This window comes from Thermobia domestica, chromosome 13, assembly GCF_964235325.1.
Source record: "Thermobia domestica chromosome 13, izTheDome1.hap1.1, whole genome shotgun sequence".
Lineage (NCBI taxonomy): Eukaryota > Metazoa > Arthropoda > Insecta > Zygentoma > Lepismatidae > Thermobia > Thermobia domestica.
Genome location: NC_137466.1, coordinates 211,937,179 through 211,955,086, shown reverse-complemented (window position 1 = coordinate 211,955,086; position 17,908 = coordinate 211,937,179). Strand labels below are relative to the sequence as shown.

The 17,908-nt window shown below is 34.5% G+C and overlaps 1 protein-coding gene across 1 annotated transcript in view; it reads right to left on the bottom strand.

Moving 5' to 3' along the window:
- Positions 1–1,967: 1,967 nt before the first annotated feature.
- LOC145667964 (uncharacterized) overlaps positions 1,968–17,908 on the bottom strand; it is a 223,975-nt gene continuing 208,034 nt past the window's right edge. The window contains exons 28-30 of the mRNA XM_081735388.1: positions 16,688–16,997; positions 11,557–11,654; positions 1,968–6,869 (exon numbers count right to left, since the gene is read on the bottom strand). Coding sequence (XP_081591514.1) covers positions 6,758–6,869; positions 11,557–11,654; positions 16,688–16,997 — 520 coding nt within the window. The 3' untranslated portion in view covers positions 1,968–6,757. The remainder of the gene's footprint in view (positions 6,870–11,556; positions 11,655–16,687; positions 16,998–17,908) is intronic.

The following is a 17,908-nucleotide window of genomic DNA, read 5'->3' as shown; positions in this document are numbered from 1 at the left end:
GTTGGGAATTAACCGTACGTATCAGTGTACCATTCAATAAGGAGAACCTCTTTTATATCCCCCAAACACAGTGGCCATAATTTTGCCAGCGGATACTTAAGTTTTGAATTTGCGTGGAGGGAGAAATCCTTGGTGCCGCCACTGCATGCTTTGCTGTGTATCTTCAAGTTCAAAACGGTGTATCCATGTCTAATCAACGTCCACGTATCTGACAATACAGCTCTCAGGATTCTGTTTGAACAAGACTAAATTGGTTTCTGATGGACGCACTCTTATGGGCTGTTGAGCCATAGTTAACGTTTTTTTTTTTTTTTCGGATAAATCTGGCAAACAATTTTTTTTACTCCTAAGTTTTCATGCAAAATTCTTTGTATTGAACCGGTGAATATACCCGTGGTCTCACTTATTTTGCGTATTGTTATTGTTTTGTCATTCATTAACAGATCATGCACATCATCAACGTTTTCTCGCGTACACACTGTTGTTGGATGACCAGCGCTATGTTCACAGCTTTGCCTTCCACATCGGAATTCATGTAACCAGTTTTTTTTTTTTTTTTTTTTTTTATTTGATAGGAGAGGGCACTATTAACCAATACATTAGCCATATCAGCGTTCATTTCCGTTGCTGTTAGGCCTTTCATTCGGAATTATTTGATCACGGCACGCACTTTTAATTTTCTGCATTTTCACAATCCAGATTCACTTGCTACCAGTGTTTCTTTCAGAAACAATGTTCCGGGGGGGCACACTTGGTATTCCGGGGGAGCACTGCTGATACTATTCTATTTATTATATCACAGACGTATTACTTTGGTCTTCTCCGGGGCTGGGGGCACTCTCCGAGCTCCGGAAGGGGGGGGGAGTGCCTGGAAGAAACACTGCTTGCTACCTCACAGAGAACACGACCAATATCAATGACATTACTCTACACTTTTGACACACATACTCCCAAAGCTTTAAGGGGGCACGGTAGCTCAGTGATATAGCACTTACCTCTGGTGCGTACGGTCCCTGGTTCAATCTCCGGCCAAGTAAATTTGTGGTGGACATCGTATCCGTGGGTTTTCGCAGGGTACTCTCGTTTCCTTCCATTTTCTCATTCCACCAATTCTTCCTTGATCATTCACTTGCCTTAATCATTGTGTCCCTTAGTCTAAAGAGCATAATTGTGGGACGTTACACTGAAAAATTTTATTCTAAAGCTTTATATAATACAACACATTATTTTTGTTCATACTCCATACTGTTCAACACCCCTCGTACATAACATGTTCCCCTCCTTTTTGCATTTGTTTCCAAACATGAAGAAAGACCTTTATAGAAAATACCTAGCAGTAAATTCGGAAATAACTGACGCTGTGAATACTAGGAACGTTTTATTACTGAGACTGAAATATTTGGATCTGTTTGCAAAAGCGTGCCAATGTTGTAGAAATTATATTGAAATGTGAAAGTAGTTGGGTTTTGCTCTGGAAGTTCGTTTTGACAGAAGTGAATCCTGCTGAAAAACCCTCGCGTATACACTATAAAAAAATTTCTGGACACCTGTGGATGGGCCATCAATCTACAAATAGCAAAGTGGTAGAACGAAGTGGATGAGCAGTGAATTCGTGGCTGCATAACAACTCCTCGGATAGGTTAGAATACGCAGCTGATGCATACTACTAATTATGAATAAAGTGCTTATTTTAATGCGCCATTATCCTGAATTTGCTTCCGAAATTGTTTCGATAGACATTATCATCTTTTTCAATTGGGATGAATCTTTGGATTCAAAACATGCATAGTCCACTTTTGCATATTGGTTCCATTATATTTGTTGTGCTGTTCTGTTCCTGGATGTGGGATCAGCACATTAGCCCAACTCTGTTCAAAAGTAATTTTCTTCATTGGGATTTAATTAGTTTAAATCCCAAAATGTACTCATAAAATCTTAAACATTGGTATTAAGACATAAGACCTCAATTGATTACGAAAAACCATTTATTGAATGAACGATGTACATTACAGAGAAAATCCAGTATCACAAACATTTTCGAAAACTAACATATTGTAAAAAATCACACAAAAAACATAATAAGCAATATAGCTATAAGTTCATTTATGAAAAATAACATATCTAATAATAATAATAATAATAGCATTTATGTAATTATTTGGTCTATAATTGTAAACTTATATCAATAAAGTTCAAATCACATGGTGTATTTCACTTAAAAACGTTCTTACCCCACCATAAATCACTATATTTTCTATATATATACCAGTACTTTCTAGATAACAAAAATTCTACAATTCTACAAGTGTGATTTCCAGAAGGTTCAGAATATTATTATCACCTTCCCTGTCTAAAGCATTATTCTAACAAGTGTTAAGGCAACTTCAAATATAGTCGTCAATACGTAACCTTGATTACTAAGGTGTGTCATTAGTAGAGGTTAGATTTTGATGACTTTATCTATTTCGTCTCCAAATAAGAAGTTTGTCCTCAATTCTTCTCGGTAGATTACTCAGAACTAAAGTTTCGGCTGAGAATTGAATCACAGATCACGTGCATTAAAAATAAAAGTTATGCACAAAACACTTCCGTAATGTAAAATTTATTTGGTAGTATAATGAATAATTCAATAGATTTTTTAGAATATTTCTAGGTGCATATAGTTCGGTGTAAACTCATCCATTATTTTAGAATCTTGATATTATTTCGTTTCTTTGAAGTCCGAAAGGTCTCATACTATATTAGATGTGAACGTGTTATACCTTGGGAGTCGAATAATGTAGCAAATAGATTTTCAACGTCTAAATCTAGTGTGCGAATAACAAAACTGACAAAGATGTTTCTCAATTAAATATTTTTGTACTGTGCGAAGATCTTTACCATATAATACTTGTAAAATACAAACTATTATGTAACTACCAATTAATGGCTGCACTAAAATCTATATTAGATTTTGCTTCAAAATACTTACCTTCAGAAACTGACCACTTTTCACTAGAACCGATGGTGACCAATATAAATAAATTTGGGTTTATCTGCTGTTATAGTCATTATAAAAGAGACAGAACTCTCGGCATATTCAGTGTTGCCAGATCTGAAGATTAAAAAGTAACGAGGTTGTGCTCCGAAACTAGAGGATTGGAACCACCTGTAGTCTAAACATAAAAATTATCAGATGTCAGGGTTGGCAATGGTCAGGCGGCGACCGCATTTACGGAATGTTGGAGGTGGTGTGTTAGGACAAACGTCATATTACATCAGCTGCAGTACAACAATGAACTGGGCAGGCAGTGATCGTATAAAATTTGCGATTTTTCTGATTTTCAAGAAGACTTATTTGCTTAAGTCTGTTTTGTGGGCTCTGAAATACACTTTACAACGTTTATAGTATGTTTGTTCACTGTTATTCCTCACGTCCTTAATTCATTTGCTAAATTCTTTGTCTGAAAGCCATGAATTTTTGAAGATTTATTTATTTTAACTCACGCATTATGTTATTATGGGCAATACGAAAACAGAATTAAATTTGCGTTGTGGGTGTTTATACAGCTCCGCATTAACTATTAAGCCCAAGCAATAACTGAGACAGCAACACGGTCAGTGATATTGCAACAGCGTAAACTTTTAAAAAAAAGTATAGTATTGTCAGATCTGGAGATCAAAAAACACTAGAACAAGAACTGAATATGTTAGTTTTAATAGAACTGTTGTTTACTGTGATTGTATTAAAAACTAATATTTCGTGATTTCATATATAAAATAAAAAAGTAACGCACTCTTTAAGTTATAGCCTACAGGTATAGCCTAAAAGTAGCCCAAAAGACAGCATGTCGCCCAATTTGAAATTTTGGTAGCGAGGGCCCTTAAAAGATCGCCCGATGCGCTACTTGTAGCCTAATCTGGCAACACTGGGTATATTGCGAAGTGCCGATGCGATTCAGTAACTATATTGTCTGAATTAAAAGTATTACTCTTCTGTAGAAGTCATCAAAATCATAACCCTGGAGATCACTGTAAGTAAAATGTTACTAAATATAAATTTTCGAAGTTCTTAACGTCATCATAAGTTGTCCCGCGAAATTTATTTGAAGATATAATAAAACGCGTATCATATGTCAAATATGCTCTCCCATCTCCTTTCTCTTACGCTATGATCTATCCACCTATAACCATGTGAAAAGTTGTAACATCATATTTATAAGGAACACGCTATCACAAGTAAGGATTTTTTTTTTTTTTATCACAGAAAGGTCAATTTGGTTATTACCTTTAATTAATTATAAAGAACGGAGAACAAATATATTAAAGTAAAGCTTTGGTATGTTACTAATTAACCTTAAAGATCATTCTTATAAAATGAGCAAATGCATTAGGAATTAGAATTGAAATTAATCTTAAGAGGTACTCAATGATTTTACAATAAAATACTCAATGTAACATTTTTTACTGTGCCCCTTACCAGGTAAGCAGAAAGAACTCTTCGTTATATAAATTTGATTTTTTTTAAAAAATATTCAAAATTCATTCTCTATCACAAGCATCATTTAACACTTCTACACACGATAATATGAGTGATCCAATGTTTTAATACCACAAATCACTTCTGCATCAAAATACACAGTTACCATGAAAGCATCAGATTTCAGTTTCTTGGAGACAGTACCGTGACAAAAAACGTCACGTATTTCTCGTGTCAACTAGGCAAACACCCAACCCCAAACAAGCATCCACAGAAGAAATCCAAAAACGACAGAACGAGAGACAGAAAGAGAAAGAGAGAAAGAGAGAGAGAGAGAAAGAAAGAAACAGAAAACAACAAAAAAAATTGTAAAATAGAAAGCAACAAATTACGACTTATTTTACGAAAAGTAATATGTAGATTGAGACTATGGTATTATACAAACAGCAGTACTAAATGAAGGTACTATATATAAAAAAGTAAATAGACGAAACCGTGGTCTCCATGATTTTGCAATAGCAAATATGATAAACAGTAGTTATTATTATTATTATTTAATTGAAGACTGAGAAACACGACCTACGATTACATCGAATAACGCTCGTTGGAAATTTTACTAACACATTCGTAATTTCGCTGAATTTACAGAATTGGTTGCTTCTACTATCGCAACGAACATTAGTTAACCGGTGTGCCGCGAAATTATAACATGGAAGAAAATGATTTATCACTACAGATGATTAACGATAAACATGCTTTGGGATATTTATTTGAAATTCACGTATACCGTACGTATGTCAATTGTTATTATTCGAATTCTATTAAAATTCCAATCATTAGAGTGACAACTATTATTCGTTTGTGACATTTATTTATACGGGAGTGTCCCGGCATTTTGTATCTTTCGTGTCACAGCCCAATAAATCCACTTTTAGGGACTTAATACCAGGACAAAATGATGATGAACTATATATTTATCTTCAACTCTGAATTTAGATGCACATATTTATAAAAGATAAAACTAAATAAAATTTATATACTCTGACAGCAAATTAATATTCGAGATTTCAACTCAAAACTTCCATTTTGAATAACACTGGCTAATGAAATTAAATACCACTATTGCTGATAACTGAGGATTTTTCAATGCACTGCGAGGGCTTAGGATCTCTTTGAAAGGGTTTCCTGAAACAGCTGTTACAAATATGACAGGAAATCACTGGTTTTAACCTTTTAAATGTAGCTCACAATTCTAAGCAAATTTAAAGAAACTACTCTTCTTCACACTTCAAGTATGCATTTTTCTCAGCTTTCAACTATACGCGAATGCAAAAAGAATTTCATTAACTACATGCTATTATGGAGTACCGTAGTTTTCAATCTAATAAGAAAAACTATTTTCAAAAATAACTTCTTCAAGTTTTTACATTAAAAACAGTTAATAAAGATCTTCAGTTAAAATACCCCTTTAAATACTACATTTATAAGAAATGATTATGTTGATGATATCTCTTCATTATCCCAAATGTTGGTGAAAAGACGCATGAAAATGATGAAGGTGATAGTCCTAGAAACTGAAAGTAATGCTTTCTGAAAGAACAACATTAAATGCGCAACAATTTCGGGTCCCTATTATCACTCCAGTGGCAATGCTTAAAAGTATTTATAGCCAGAACATTTACTTCAAATGGACAGACCCAGAATATAATAATACTAACGCTCTATCATTGTGTACTTTAATAGAAATTTTCTTAAAGAAATTAACGCTTTAAACACTGTTTACTGTACGCAAACATATGTCCAGAAAAAAAACTGTATCACTCAATCCATAAACAGCAAAGTGAGGTCATAATCCACTGAAAAAATTAATTTTTTAGAGAAAGCGAGAAAATTTAAATAACTAGCAGCAACAATAACAGTGATAAAACAGTAGTGGTCCATTATACGTGCTACTTTCTACATCTAAAATAATCAAATTTATCATTTCTACACAATGATAATGTATGTATACTTGTATAAACTAGGGATGGCCGGAACCGGTTCCTGGTGGAACCGGTTTTCGACTCTGAATGGATTCGGTTCCGGAACCGGGTTTACGGATTCATGTCTGGAACCAGTTCTGAAAACCGGATCTCCAAGAACGCGGAACCGGAACTTTGTAGTTATCCCTAGTATAAACCACACATCAAAACGAAACAGTTATTACAATGCACATCTGACGCACTTTTTGCTTATATATTCAGTGCAAATCAAACAGAAAAGTACGCCGACTCTGGATTTTGTGTTCTCTCATGCCAATTATTTGGCAGGTTTTCGAGCTTCACCCTCATCTTCCTCTTCTGAATCTTCATTGAATTCAAAGGAATACTTTGATTCCTTTTCAGTGCAGCTCAGAATCTGAATTATGTTCCTAAAACAGAACGAAACAAGATTTCAATACCACACATATGATTTCACGGAATGCATTTCCTCTACACATCTACACCTTTCCTATATAACAATGCAATTACATCATCGGTACAGAACAATGGTGGATTTTAATGGAAACATCCTCAACAAACCAGAAAATGAAATGAAATCGTTTTCAGTTTTACGTCCCACGGTTATGCCGGTTAGGCTAAAGGAGACGGTGATGATGAGGAACGAATGAAATAGTGGAATGAAGAAAATGGGAGGAGAACCCGAGAAAACCCACGAGCACGGTGTTTGTCCACCACAAAGTTTACACTGCGCGAGCTGAGATCGAACCAAAGGACCCCAAGCACCGGCGGTGAACAATCTACCACTGAGCCACCGTGTCCCCATCCACAAACCGGAACAGAGCACTTAATTAATAATCGAAACTTCAATGTTGAAATACATTATATGACCAAACATTGACATTTTACATAGAATCTATTATATAAAGTCTTCCATCAAAATTCAATTTTTAAATATCACACATTTGAGTTGATTTTGAGTTTAACGTCCCTTTCAGCAGCTAGGCTGTATGAGACGGGACCTACTGATTAATGTGGAATCCGAACTACATGAGCTCCCGCCTGGAATCCAAGTCGGGTCTCCCACGCCAAAGGCGCGTATGTTAACCGCTTAGCCACGAAAGAGCTCTATCCAAATTTGAAAATAAAAAAAACATGTATCACACGCAAAAGCTATTTTGTCGATTGGATTTATTTTAGGTACAAGTTTTTTTTTCGATCTCCATTGTTTAGAAATTGGATCATAAAGGGAGAAAATGTTTACTGTATTATCTTTTAAAAATGTATGTACGGACACAAAACTACGTATGTGCCGCAATGATAACGCCATAGCGGGCAAGGCACGAGCGCCTCTCGGTGACTACGCCTGCCCATATATATTTTGTAAATGTACAGTCATGCCCAAATGATTGTCGCATATCTATAACTGTCTACTATGAATATAATTTCATAATGATTTTGCAGGGTACTATATTGATACAGTGTGTATAATCGGGAAATGAACATTTGTCCTAAATTTCATAGGAAAAGAATTATAAATACGAAAATTAGAATGAGTAAAACAAAATGTTGCTAAATGGACAAGAAAGTTTTATTGTTCTTATTTACTGCTCTTTTGACATGAAATTTGCCACAAACATGCCTTTTCCGATTATACACATACTAACATTATAAGAAATACCGGACGAATTCGTTATCAAATTATATTCCTACAACAACATATTTATAGACATGCGACAATGATTTTGGACATGAGTGTACATTACGTAATATAAAACTATCGTTTTGGGTATTTTTTTAAAGCGGCTCTTCCAATTCCTGTACCCTTCCCTCCCCCAAAGAAATTAAAGTTGGCGTTGTCACTGATATAGAGGCTTCTTAATATACAGAATAGATTGCAAATTCAACATAGATGAGACAGAGAGAGAGAGAGAGAGAGAGAGAGAGAGAGAGAGAAGAGTAATTGCAAGAATAAAACTGGTTGGCATGGCGATGATTATTTGATACTGTAACACGTCATCCATTTGACATTCTTTTAAATTAGGAAATTTACTTATTTTTGCGAATTTGACCTCGAAGAGAAAAGAGGGGAGAAAGTTTTCTATATTGTATGTTTATAGAGATACGAAATATAGTATATGACGGCTTATGACATCATCGCATACGAATTACTAGCAGGAATTCAATATGTAATATGAGGCAGAAGGACATAAAACATTATGTCAACGCTAAAAGCTGAAGAGTTTGTTCGTATTTAATAACTGGCTGAATTCGTAGAAAGCAGCATACTCCTAATTCCAATGACTTCATTGATTGCTTTCTTTGCTCCCTACCTTCCCACTACACAATGTTTTCCTGAAATCAAGATTTTAAGAGGTATTAATGCGTTTGGTTATACTTTATGTACAACATGGTACGATATAGAGTTAAGTTCAGAAAAATCTGTCCATTTACCTCTCGTAGGGAAGTTTTGTTGGTTCGTTAATTTATCCACCGTAATGTGTTTTGTACCAATCATTTTGTCATACATTAAAAATACAAATTAACAAAGTATATACATATAGTACACAATCATAAAATTTTCATGTTATCCATAAAAATGCCCATAGTGAAATAATCATTTTAAGTCACAATTAAAATATTCGTCGATACTGTAAAATAGGTCCTTATTCACGAATTTTTGACGTTGTGTTTAACGAAATACTAAATTTCCTGTATTGGTAAAGTAGTTTATCGCTCACTTTTATTCGCTCGAATAGAAATGTGTGATTAGGTTTTGTTTGCCGAAATCTTGGTAAGTGTAAATGTGTAGATGTTCTGGTAACTTATTCGTGAAAATCTGCTTATGTTTAAAAAATATTGTGTGGATGCGTATCTGTACCACAATTTCCAAATATTATATATATACAAAAATGGAAAAGATATTCTGAAACAACGTATAGCTCAGTGTAGTAGGAGGCACAGAATACACGATCAACCATTTTTTCTTCAGAATGAAAATATTGCTCGCCAGAGCACAATTCTCTCAAAAGAAAGGCCTAAAAGAAATTTTGGGGAAACAATAATTCACGGCTATGCAAATTACGTATTTATAAAAGAGAATATAAGGGTGCTCAAATAGAGACGGGAGTTCCAATTTTTATTTTAAAATATGACTGTACACAGACAAACATTAATTTAAATTAACCACGTGCAACAGTCGGCCCCCAAGCTCACTGAACCTTTGCATCCAATCCGCCTAACACGTTATTTAAAATGTATTTCTTCCGTAATGCCTTAAACTGAATAGAACATTTTCCAACCCTCGACCGCACAGTGTGAGGATTATCGCTCGCGACTTAGCAAGATGAGAAAACAACACAGAAACCAACGTTTCTCTTCACGCCCACTTCTTCCACTGAGCTTTGTGCTTCATACCTCGTCATAAGTTAATATTTTTTTCTACTTTTCTTTAGTAAATAAATATCTTAGTTACTGTTGTAACACAGTTTCTGTATTGTTATATTAGTGTACGATGAATGAGTTACTGCACTCAAAATGGGTGTTTAATTCTTGTAAAAATTATACATTATCTCGTAAGGTCCTTCACACCAGTAAGTCCTCTGTGATTGGCCCACATCCTGTTCGAAGCTGCACATGCCTGATTTAAATAATAATACAATAAAGTCCCAAATATACGAACTTACTAAACGTTAATACTTTAGTTATACAGAATATTCAGAAATGACTCCACAAAAACTTCACGAAATGAATCCTCACACGAAACCATAATATATATATTATAGATCAACATGGTTGCAAAAAATACGTCTTTTCAGAGGACGTCGAAAATTGGTCGGAATGGGAAAACGAAGGGCCAGAACTCGAGTTGAGTTGATTTGATGTTGAGTTTAACGTCCCTTTCAGCAGTGAGGTTATATGAGAAGGGACTTACTGATTAACGTGGAATCTGAACCACATGAGCTCCCTCCGGGACTCGAGCCCGGGTCTCCCACGCCAAAGGTGCGTACACTAACCGCTTAGTCACGAAGGAGCTCAAGGCTAGAACTCGAGAACAAGCGGTAGGATGTAAAGCGAATAAAAAAGTTTTAAAAAATCGAGCTTAGATTCCATTAATGCACCAGTGGAGGTGGAAGTTGGCCTCGAAGTATAGAAGACGATTCATAAGGTATTTTAGAAAAATGATACGATTAGGAACCGAAAACTTACATATTCCACATTCTCCAGAAAATTAATGGAATATAGGCACAAAGCAGGTAATGTCTGACGAGTTATTCTTTTTATACCGTGAAGTGACGCATTTGCACACCCATGTTGGTTTACAGTATGATTCACATTTTTGTGAGAGGACACTGTTCGGTTGTAATTCTTTAAATGTCGAATGTTACTAAATTAACTATCACTTAGCTACAGACTACTAATGAATGTAAAACCTCTTCTCGGTTTACTTTCAACCTTTAATATCGTTATTTGACACTGAGTACATGAACGTACCCCTTTGCAACCACTAAGGTCCAGTGAGAAACACTTTTCTATAAGCTTATTTGTAATTTCATTTAAATCTACAACTCTCCCGATCCACCATAATTAACACAGTAATCAATACTTTAACTTCAGCTACATATGGTTCACATCCTTATAATCAGTATCAGCCACTTATGGCTCCAATCCAGACATTCAGAAGAGTTTTACTAACAACCATTTCATACATACAATAAAACATGACACAGTAGCGCCATTCACTTGTCATTTAATTTCTCAAAACTGTCCGATAATTCTTAAGTAACACTTTTTCTGAAACCATACAAACTCTTAACAGATACATCTCGAAAAGTTTTTGGTGTTATTTTTCCGAACAACCTGTATATAATATTCTTGATAGCCTTTCAATATTCAAAAATCACAAGAATGAATCGATACCTTCAGTTTAAAGTCCCTAGATTATGTTTAGTTGCCTAACGAAGACGGATGGGAAATGAAAGGGAATTATAAAATGTGAGAACCCATAAGAAAACCCCAAAACACGACACTGTTCTCTACATGTTCGCATGATCTAAAATGGAACCAGGGACTTTTCTACCAACGATGAATGAAATATAATAATTAATATGTAATTACCTTAAAAGTTCACCTTCTTCTGAAAATCTGCTCCAGTCCGTAACTTCCGGATACTGTATCTTATTCTCCAGAAGCTTATCAAGTTTGACTCTATAGCCCTGTGGAATAAAAGAATAAAACTAATAATAACGGTACACTAACCAATATTATATATACACAGTCATGTCCAAAACTTAAAAGAATGTTAATTTTGAAAAGAAACCCTTATGTCATGTTGATCCTGTGAATCCCAGACATCAGGCAGGTACGTCTGACTGAAATGACGTAGGTATTAGTCTGTTCGGAGACACAGGTGCCCTCTATAACTGCGATAACATAAAGAACATCCGTAGTGGAAGAAACACGTAATCAGTGAGTTGTGGTCGTCGAAAATGTGTAGTACATATCGGTCATAGTGAAAGTGTCGCAGAAACACACGATGGCCCAGAGCACGATGACTTCAACTTTTGCCTATTCAAGATTCGCTTAATAACCTTAGGCAATGGAATTTACAGATGTTAACTCAAGAGAAAATGTAGGCGAATGCCTTTCAAGATATGCCTAATGCGAAATTATGTTGGTAGTACTGACAAGAAATTACACAAAAAATTGGTTTCTAAATTTAAAATATATATATATATATATATATATATATATATATTTAACAAGCACATATTAAAATAGTATAAGCACAATTACAGTATATAACTAGATATTACATATTTGACATTGATCTTTAATAATATTACATGAAGTTACAAAATGTCTTACAGAAAACATAAAATGAAGTGACAGAAATCCTAAGGGAGTATGCATAAATCATCATAAAATAAACAAAGCACCAAGAATTACTAGTCACACGTAAATGACATGCAGTGAGACACTGCATCAACGTACAGTATTATGTCTATTTCTTGTGATTCAAGCCTTCTTTTGAGTTCCACAATACGTCGATTAAGGCGATACCACTTTGCGTTCCTTGATTTAGCGACGTGTCCCATCTGCAGTTGATAGATTGTCATTTCTTTTTCTGCTTCCTCCTGTTTCAAAAGATATATAATTCTGTATACATTCAAGTGTGTATTCCTTGCTTTTTTGTTTATTTTGGAGTGCCATACTTTCGCTCAATTAGTCGTCCTGTGTCTACTGATATCGTAGGCGTTGTGTCCATTGATAGAGTAAGCTTGTTTCGTCTAATCTTGTATCTATTTCTTTCAAGCATACTTTTCTGATTTTTTAAAACTTTCATAAAGAAGGCAGCTTTCACCAACCAGCCAAAATGTGTAAATAGATGAAAGTACAGAAGGAAACATGGATAATGTGATACTGTTTTTACATGAACTTTTCAGGAAGTGTCACGACTTTGTCTCTGTTCCAGAAAGAGAAAAGAACTTGTTAGAAACTACTCGAGAGCCAGATAGTTAATTGCTACAGGTTGTGAGTATATCCAACAAATCTACTACAAATCGTGAAGAACTAGTAAAAGTGGGATAACATTTCCAGTTACATTTTATGCATCAAATGAGTGTGACGCACTGGCTTTCTGTCGATATTTCACATACAGAAGACTTCTTTCACACAAATCACTCATCCCTCAGTTTTACCCGTAGGAGCAAGTACGAGCAGACCGCACGTTCTGAAGGTGTACCATTAGGGGCAAACTTGGCTTGAGCAAGATATTCCAGCAATTGATTTGGGCTCGGGGGGAGAAAATGAAGAACCAGCACCAAACTCATTTCGGAAGCTAGTATATTGCAAATGTAAAACTCTCATGTACTTCGACCAACTATTCATGTTCGAGATTGTTTTACTCAGACATGTGCATTAATTATGGTGAGGTCACAGTTTGGGAATCAAAAACAACAGGATGAAAGTGTTATGTTGGCGTTATCCTAGTGTTGAACTATCCTCGAATTATACATTACTTTTACGAATCTTTCGAAGTTCCTTCTTCCTTTTTCTTTTTCAGTGATAGATACCTTTCCTATTCTGAAAGAATTAAGAGTTTAAATTACTAAAATATAAACGCTCTCCTTAAAATTCTTTGTTTCAACGCCTTTTTTATCTGAAGCAGCAATGGGTCTGATCGAACTCAACCGTAGGTTTATATCCCAACAGTGAACCGTGTCAGGGATAGGTTAATTTTGTCTATGTACTATAAATTATTTCTATCGTTTATAAAGGTTGAATTTTACTCAAATAACGTTTTCTCTGTGGACTATTATGCTGTATAATGCCCCGTTATTCTCAAATGTACCATATTTTGTATATATCAATTACGGCATGTTGACATATTTTTTAATTTTTTTATTTATATAAATATTATATGTTTTAAAAACAAGAAAATCAGGAAAATACGGATGAAAGAAACATAGGTACAAGATTAGTGATATTAGCGTATTCTATCATTTGTAACTTTATATCTACCTGACCTACAGAAATGAATTATATATCAAACGAAGGAAATTTTATTTACAAAATATTTTGTTATAAGTTCCAAAACCTAGAATTGAACGTAAGGTAAGAAATCAAGGAAAACATGATTGTTCTATAGATGATGGGGGGCCGAATTGGATATGGGAGCCATATTGGATGAAGATCAAGAGGGATGTTCAGGAACTTCCTTTCAGAATATTACTATACTTGATGAAAAGAAACTATCCACCAAATTTCATTAAGCTACTAATTTTTGCTGGGTTTGTCAAAATTTTCTCCTGCATACTGGACTATTTAATAAGAGCACGAAAATAGTTTCAACAGGAAATGCTAACTATTAATGAGGTGCAGGACTATCAACGTATGCGAGCTAAACCATTTTAAAAAAATAACTTTCGCCTAACAAGAAAATTAACTCGGTGTCATTGCTTTAATGGACGTTTACATAGCTAGGAGGTATTAGACGAATCTTGAGTAGGGTGTAATTAAGAACTAGGATGTTTCTTGCAGTGTTATGTCGCGACTGTGGAATTTTTTCCTAGCTGTTGAAAACACTGAAAGGCAATATCGTGAAGGTAACTGACGTGCAACGCCACGTGAGGATCGGTATCCAGTCGTAAATGCCCGACAGAGACCAACGAGCACAGCAGACACACTAGCTCGAGATCATGCAACTGCCTCTGGAGAGGAACAAGTAGTACTATTTACATCAGACAAAGCTTAATATAAAAACCATCTATCTCTATTTAAAAGAATTGGCAGTGGTGTTCCCCAGGGATTGGTATTACGACCCATTATCATTTCTGCTATATGTTAATCTACCAAATAACATTAACATTCGCAAACATACTATGTATGCGATGAGTGATAACAAAAATCTAACTGTAACAGGAGAAATTGATGATGTTATCTTCACCAAAAATGATGAAAATACCCACAATTTGGAAAACCAGTTTGATTAAAACAAACTAATACAAAATACAATTACGTATTCAACACAAATAAATCTACGGCCTTAAATTTCCACCACATTTAAAACGGGAATTACATAGCTATTGAGCTAAATAGTGAAAAAAAAAAACAAAAAAAAAAAAAAAATAAATAAATATTTTGCTTAAACTCAACAAAATTTCTAGCTCTTTATCTAAATCGCTTTCTTGGAAAAGGCATATATATATCTTCTGTGTGCCAAAAGGTCAAGAAAGTACTTAATGCATTAAAATCAATCAAACAGTCTTAAAACTAAACTCACAACTTATATTTTGGACTTTTCCACCCTTTCACTTACCTATGGCGTAGTTTTCGGAAGAAATTGCCTTAAAAGTAACACGCTCATTATTTAAAAGAGGATCTTGAGAATTATAACAGATACCAAAATAAATTGCTGTAGCAGCTTGCCCAACGATGGTTGTATTTTACACAACCATCATATATTTTATGAACTCCTGCATAGTACGTGACATTGATAATGGTTTCATATTGTAATGGATGACACTTAGTCCTGTCTATTAGACTAACAAGAAAAGCTTTTATGACGTCAAATGTGGTTTAGTACTTTTCTTCGAAGCTTTCCAATATCGCAACTATCGTACAGAAGATCCACTTCTCGTCATAAGTCATAATACAATCGTGTAGGAAATCACTTAAGTGATAAAACAATAAGTTACTGCAGATGTCAACTAGTTGACGCGTACGATACTCAGCTCTTGCAGGACTCAGGTTACTTTTTGTTTTTAAATTTCCCTTGTATACTATAGATGGTCGGAAATGGAGAAGCTGAATCGTCGAGTAAGGTTTCCGATGGTAGTACATGGATTTGCCTTCATATATACCTTTAACAATCTTACCTTCTGAGAAAATGTAAGATCTAGCGATTGACTTTATGTCCCATGCCCTTTTAACATTAGAACACAGGGTAGAAGGGAATTAATTTGCTATTGATGATCTCTAGAACTCTTTAAATCCTTAATTTATTTATTTATTTATAGACATTATTACAGACTATCTCATTAATGTCACTGCAGATACCAGTGGCGGATTATGAGGAAACGTTTAACCTAGAGGGCTCCTGTGGTATGTTTGCAAAAATTGGTTAATTCTTTCCTCCATTTCATCAAGAATTTTTGGTATTGTGCCATACATACCTTCCCCCTCTCCCAACATAAAACACGGCTTCACCTGTCTGTTGGATATTGCTGGAAAGATCGGGCCAATCGTCATACCACGCAAGCATAATGCCACCGTACTTAACCGAGGATCCGCCGATAATTCCTGACAGTAATGTGGTTTCCATGGACGAAAATTCCCCTTCTTTCAGAACAGTTCAATTGTGTATCAAATTAAACCACTTTCTTGTCTTTGTAATTTCTGAGGACTTCGAGCGAAAATTTCCTGAATCACTTTCACATTTTTCTCAGTCCTGGATTTTGAGGAACGAGCCTTCTCCTAGTATCTGCTACAGAGCTTGTGTCTATTAGCTTCAAATGGCAATTCCTTACAGTCTCTGCATGCAACGATACAAGAGGTCCTTTCACACCATTATTTTTATATTTGCACCACGAACTGACATACTTTGTATCGGGATGCCAGCTGAGCTCGCTCACGCAAGGTGAAATTTTGCACAACGCTCCGCTATTGCACTTCCATTTTACAGTCCCACCAAAAATAAAATTCTCGTTTATATAAATACAGCCTTAGAATTCGAAAAGATACTTACCATAATAGCATCGGCTACAGTCCTTCCGCACGTGACGCCATTGGTTTTATCGATGTGTATAAAACATTCCGATCCACGCTCTTTGAGTTTAACAGACTTCCCGAAGAACAACAGAACAATTGGTGGGACAACCGTTGAGTCAAATATATAACATGGACTCCTCTGGTGGGTCTTCATCTTCTGATAATACATCACAAATCGCTCTTGCAAAACTTTGCCATGGTTCACAGATCTTGGATGAATTGCTACCTCACCATCTTCAGTGGTAAGGATTGTTTCCAATATCTTGCTTGCCGTAGAACTTAGTTCTCTGCAATAAAATTACGTTAAAACTTTTTAAGAAAAATTGTTTAAAAAAAAGAAAAAAAAAGATTTCTGGTTTACATGGTTGGAAAAATTAATGAAAATTTTAACAGATTGAAAATTTAAAAAAATAAGATTATGAAACATAATTGATGAAATTAACAATTAATATCAGAAAAAAGTAGCGGTCAAAATTAGAATTGACTTCAAAATAAATTGATGAAAAATTAAAATTGACAACTCCCACTACAATGCAATAATTGATGTCTTAAGTTGTGAAAGCTAATGTAAAATTTAAGAATAAGAAAATTAAACTATTATTGTAAAAAGTCACTGTTTTCAGACAGAACTGATAATCAATAAAAACTAAAATTTACAAAAAAAAAAAAAAAAAAAAAAAAAAAAAAAAAAAAAAAAAAAAAAAAAGCTTAAAATTCAGAATGAAATCAATGAAAATTGTCTTTTAAGTAAATATAAGTTGTAAACATTCTTGCAGAATATCTATTTTGTATGTTTTTAAGGAAAAAATTACGATTAATGTTTTAAAACGATTAATTTTTAATCGATACAAATTTTTTAAACAATTATTAATTAAAAAGTAACTCCTGGAAAATTTAATTGATTAAATTAATGTTAACAAAAAACTAAATTGATTACTTTAATCGTTGATCTTTTAACAGATTAATTATAAGGCTGCACTCTTCATTCACAACTGACGAAATAGGAACCCACCCTTTTCTTTGTTCGTCTGACAACTTTTATATTCATTTTTAAACTTGTTTATTATATCCTCAACTTTTATAACAAACAAATTCAATTTAAACCAATTCTAAATAAGATTTCGAATGCGATGCTGAATTGCGCGGACATTTATTGGAAATAAATAACCACGCTAAAACAAGGTATTCCTATGCTAAG